This window comes from Otolemur garnettii, unplaced genomic scaffold (genome assembly GCF_000181295.1).
Source record: "Otolemur garnettii isolate 467f Iridium unplaced genomic scaffold, OtoGar3 scaffold00096, whole genome shotgun sequence".
In the NCBI taxonomy this organism is placed as follows: Eukaryota; Metazoa; Chordata; class Mammalia; order Primates; family Galagidae; genus Otolemur; species Otolemur garnettii.
In genome coordinates, this window is record NW_003852491.1 from 6,209,993 (window position 1) to 6,215,566 (window position 5,574).

The 5,574-nt window shown below is 55.6% G+C and overlaps 1 protein-coding gene across 1 annotated transcript in view; it reads left to right on the top strand.

Moving 5' to 3' along the window:
• The first annotated feature begins 2,628 nt into the window (after nt 1-2,628).
• The window catches only part of SBK1 (SH3 domain binding kinase 1), a 3,155-nt gene continuing 209 nt past the window's right edge, over nt 2,629-5,574 (top strand). The window contains 3 exon segments of the mRNA XM_023516756.1: nt 2,629-2,854; nt 4,124-4,326; nt 4,942-5,574. Coding sequence (XP_023372524.1) covers nt 2,629-2,854; nt 4,124-4,326; nt 4,942-5,574 — 1,062 coding nt within the window.

The following is a 5,574-nucleotide window of genomic DNA, read 5'->3' on the forward strand; positions in this document are numbered from 1 at the left end:
AAAAAACCAGAGCTTGACTACCCGTGGAGACCTGGTGATGGGCCATGCTAGTGTTCAGGTCAGCACACTAAGGGCAGAGAGGAAGGACGCGCAGGCCTGGGCTTCCTCAGGCCTGTGAAGTAGACTCGTCCAGGCTATAGACTAGACTCTGCAAGGACAGTATGTGGCATTTCAGCCAGATTTCTGGCACATGTTCAGGACGAAATGACTAGGAAAGCCAAGGCAGTAGCTGGGCGGGGGATGGGAAGTTTTGTAGAGCAGGAGAGACGGCAGAGGATCCTGAGGGTGGGGGGAGGGCTGCCTCCTCCCAGCCAGCTGAGAGGACGGTGCAGATGGAGCTCCGTTTGGGGCTGGGTGGGAGGCCAGGAAGTTCCTCCTGATGTTCCTCCTCTCCGTGTGAAGTGGGAGGCTGGGTCGTGCCGGAGTGAAGGGGAAGGCGGGGGTGAGGGGCAGGAGGTGCCTGGGCCTAGAAGGGAGCTGCTCCACCCGAGCAAGGACTGAAGGGTGTTCCCCTTCAGCCCCCAGCCACAGCCAGCAGCCCTTGCTCAACAGGGAGAAGGCCAGTAACGACACTGAGAGCGGCACAGCAGTACCCGACACCCACAGACACTCACCAGGCACAGGCGCTTCACGTTTATTAACTTATTTAATCCTCAAAACAGCCTGTAAGGAGAAGGTACTGTTGTTATGTCCTTGCTGATGAGGAAACTGAGGCACAGAGATACAAAGTAACTTCTCCAAGGACATCCAGCTAGCAAGTGACAGAGCTGGAATTCAGACCCATGATGTCTGGCTCCCAATCTGTGCTTCCTCCTAGATGGCGATATGGTGGTTCTCCTTTAGGGAATGGGGGGGCTGTGGGGCAGGCTAGAGGTGCTGGGGTGATGCATCTAGGATTATAGGGAGAAGGGAATGAGGCGAGGCTGCACCAGGACCAGGCACCCAGGGGCTAGAGCCCTCTCCTGCCAGTGCACAAGGCACACACACCTGTGCCTGAGAAGGCTCAGCTCCCCTAGCCCTTCCACTTTCCAGAAAAAAAGGAAGGCCCCAGATTGGTTGCCTGAAAGCCAGGAGTGGGGAGAGACAGGGGCTTGAAAAGACACAGAAGGAAACTTTTGGAGTGGGTGGCTCCTGTGGCTCGAAGGAGTAAGGTGCCATCCCCATATGCTGGAGGTGGCGAGTTCAAACCCAGCCCTGGCTAAAAACTACAAAAAGAAAAAAAAAAGAAACTTTTGGAGTGATGGATGTATCCATGATCTGGATCACAATGATGGCCTCATGAAGTATGCATGTGTCAAAACTCATCACATTGTTCACTTTAAACGTGCAGCTTGTTGTACATCAAATATACCTCAGTAAAACTATAGGAAGATGAAGTGAAAGAAAATCAGGGGATAAATAAGACATGAAGCTCCCAGATAGGGAGTTAGTTCACTGTCACCCACTCAAAGCCTTAAGAGCCAAGCAGGGTCCCAGCACTGTGGGAGGGCAAAGTGGAAGGGTTGCTTGAGGTCAGGAGTTTGAGACTGGCCTGAGCAACATGGTTAGACCCCATTTTTACAAAAATTAGAAAAATCAGCTGGGCTGTAGCATGTGCCTGCAGTCCCAGCTACTTAAGAGGCTAAGGCAGGAGGATCCCTTGAGCCCAGGAGTTTGAGGTTGCTGTGAACTATGATGACACCACTGCACTCTAGTCTGGACAACAGAGCAAGACTCTGTCTCAAAAAAATAAAAATAAAAAGGTCCTCTGCCTGCAGACCTGGACTTCCTCCAACTCTCTGCACCCACGGGTGGAGTTGAGAATACCAGTCCATCTGGTAGTTTTAGGGAGCATGTCCTAGATGACCACCCCAGCTGTGTTGATGATGTAGGGATCAGTCAGGCTGGGGATGGGGGTGCTGGGTCTTTGTGGATGGCTTCTCTGTTCTTGTGTCTGCTAGCAAAGGGCTAGGTGGGGCCCTGGGATGACAGCTGTAGTATGTATCCCTAATTGGGCTTGTGTGTCGTCTACTGGGGGAGGCACTGCTAGGCTGTGTTGGTGTGTTGTGTGGCTGGATGGTGTTGTGTGACCAGAACCTGGCCTGAGAATGTGGTTGAAGTATTTGGTATGGCAGTTATTGCCTCAAACCTCCCCTTCCCAGCCCTGCCTGATTTTCTCACAGCCTGTGTTGCCTTTGGTCATAATATATAGTTCATGTGTTTATTGCCCATCTCCCTTTGGAGTGTAAGCCAAGGAGTCTTAGGTATTTGTCAGTGCCGTGCCCTCAGGGTTTTGGAGAGCCCTGGCAAACAGTGGTGCTTCATCAATACTTGTGAATGGGAGCACTCGTGTGGACTCACTATCTGGCTATGTCTGTGTGACATAAACACAGGGGCCTTGCCTGACACCGTGTGGGTGACAACATGAGGCAGATGGGCTGGTGGTACCCAAGTATGGGGGTGGGGACAGTAACTCTTGGGAAATGCTGGCTCAGGCTTGGCCCTCTGGGGAAGATGCTTGTCGCCCTCTCATGGTCATCTTGGGCCTTGCATCTGGGCCCAGCCTCAAAGTTTTCTGGGTGTTGGGAAGTGGGGAGAGGGCCCTTGGCCTGATGACATGCTTCATGTCACAACCCCAACAGGGAGAAGATGAGTGTGGGCTGCCCAGAGCCTGAGCCGCCCCACTCCCTGCCCTGCTGTGGGCCGGGGACTGCCCCTGGATCTGGTGCTGGCGTGCCTCTTCTCACAGAAGACATGCAGGCGCTGACCCTACGCACACTGGCTGCCAGTGACGTCACCAAGCACTATGAACTTGTCCGGGAACTGGGCAAAGGCACCTATGGGAAGGTGGATCTGGTGGCCTACAAGGGCACAGGTTAGTGTCTGCAGGGTGACAAGGTTTTAGGTTGGAGTGGGAAGCATGTTCAGGGCTCTCCATTTCTCTTGCTGGGCCAGTGGTCCTGGTGGACAAGATGACCCTGACACAGCCCAGGGAAGAGGGGACTGGAGATGGGACAAGAGAGGAAGCTGGGGGATGTACCCAGGGATCTCAGGAGCTCAGGGGAGAGGACAGGGAATCACTGGCATATCCTTGATAGCCGCCCTAGGGAGGTGGACAGAGTGCTGAGGGTGGGTGCTCCCAAACCAGGCACCACACTCAGGGTGGAGGGAGATGACCCTGTGGGGTTAGTATAGCCATCTCCATTTCTCAGGTGAGGACAGTGGGACCTAAACAGATTTAGTCACTTCACCAAGGCCATAGTACAGAGGGTTTGAACTAGGATGAACCCCCTCCCCCAGCAGTCAGCTCCAGAGCCGCCTTCTTTAACCACTGAGCTAGATGCTGCCAGGCTGTAAACTCAGTCAGCTGGGGCAGGGGCCTCTGTGCCCACTGAGGACAGCAGGAAGAGCAGTGCTCATGGGGTCATCTGAGCTTTGCTACTTCCTTCTGAGTGACTTTGCGCAAGCGACTTGACCTCTCTGTGCTTTGGTTTCCTTCTCTGTAAAGTAGGGTAACATTAGACCCCCACCCCACCCCATAAGGCCCTTATGAACCACGCATTATGAATTCGAAGTGCTGAAGGCAGGGCTGTGATGCATCAGCAGTCTGTGGACACATGTGTGCATCATACCACTACCCACCAGGTGGGCATAGATGTCTGCCCAAACACAGAGTCCGGGACCTGTGTATCGCAGCGTCTCATTTCTTCTTATTCATTCATCCACTTAACAAACATTTGATACGAGTCACAGCACTACAAAAAAAAATTTTTTTTGCTGAGCATCTACTATGTGCTGGAATTTTAGAGACACAGCAGGGACCAAGGCAGACATTCCTATACTCGGGCACAGACAAGATAAATAAGTATGTAGTATGACAGGACAAAGTGAGAGCAGGTGGAGGACTTGGCAAGCCCTCCACCACCCCTTCATGAAGAGTGCAGCCTGGGTATAAGGGACTCAGGTGATCCTGCTTGGCTGCCTTGACCTCCTCTGTCAAGGTCTCCCATCTAGAAGATGAGGATAGGGCTGGGGCTCATGTTATGTCTTCTCATTAGGACAGGCTGTGCAGACAGGCATGGGCATGTAGGGTACAGGATCACAGGGAAGGGGGCTTCACCACGGTTGCTGTCACCCCCATTAGGCACAAAAATGGCACTGAAGTTTGTGAACAAGAGCAAAACCAAGCTGAAGAACTTCCTACGGGAGGTGAGCATCACCAACAGCCTCTCCTCCAGCCCTTTCATCATCAAGGTCTTTGATGTGGTTTTTGAGACAGAGGACTGCTATGTCTTTGCCCAGGAGTATGCGCCTGCTGGGGACCTGTTTGACATCATCCCTCCCCAGGTATTGGAATGGTGGCATAGCAAAGAAACAGTGTGAATGGGGGAGAGGGAGTGACCATAGTGTATCAGTACTAAGTATTTATTGAGTGCCTACTGTATGTTAGTTACTGTCTGGGGAGCTGGGGCTGCACAGTGAAGAAGCCAAAGGCCCTGCCCTTGCTCTAGTGAGGAAACATACACCCCACGATAAGCCGCTAAGGCAGTATGATAAGCACTCTAAAGAAAACAACCAGAAATGGGGAAGTCCAACAGCGCCCTCCTCTGGAGCTACACAAGAGGACGTGTCAGGTCCCACCTCCAGGTACTGGAGGAGGTAACCCTGGAGCCAGCGGGTGACTGGGATTAGATTCAGTAGCTCCGTTTAAATCTGTTCTACCACTTGCTAAGTGATGAGACCTCTGGAACCTCCACGACCCCTCAGGGAAATAGCCACTGGGAAGATTTCATCAGACAGTGTGGGCCAGAGAGGGAACTGGAGAGGAGCTGGCGAGTTGGCCGGGTGCGGGCCGTGTGTGGGAGGGAGGGAAGCGGTAGGAAGGGCCTGGGACCCGAAGGAACTGGGGGGCGAAAGGGGAAGGCGAGCGTGGCCGCCCTGAGCGTCCCTCCCCGGCCGCAGGTTGGGCTCCCCGAGGACACGGTGAAGCGCTGCGTGCAGCAACTGGGCCTGGCGCTGGACTTCATGCACGGGCGGCAGCTGGTGCACCGCGACATCAAGCCCGAGAACGTGCTGCTGTTCGACCGCGAGTGCCGCCGCGTGAAGCTGGCCGACTTCGGCATGACGCGCCGCGTGGGCTGCCGCGTGAAGCGCGTCAGCGGCACCATCCCCTACACGGCCCCCGAAGTGTGCCAGGCGGGCCGCGCCGACGGCTTCGCGGTGGACACGGGTGTGGACGTGTGGGCCTTCGGCGTGCTCATCTTCTGCGTGCTCACCGGCAACTTCCCGTGGGAGGCGGCGTCGGGTGCCGACGCCTTCTTCGAGGAGTTCGTGCGCTGGCAGCGAGGCCGCCTGCCCGGGCTGCCGTCGCAGTGGCGTCGCTTTACGGAGCCGGCGCTGCGCATGTTCCAGCGGCTCCTGGCGCTGGAGCCCGAGCGCCGCGGCCCAGCCAAGGAGGTCTTCCGCTTCCTCAAGCACGAGCTCACGTCCGAGTTGCGGCGCCGGCCCTCGCACCGCGCGCGCAAGCCGCCTGGGGACCGCCTGCCCGCCGCCGGGCCGCTGCGCCTCGAGGCGCCCGGGCCGCTCAAGCGAACC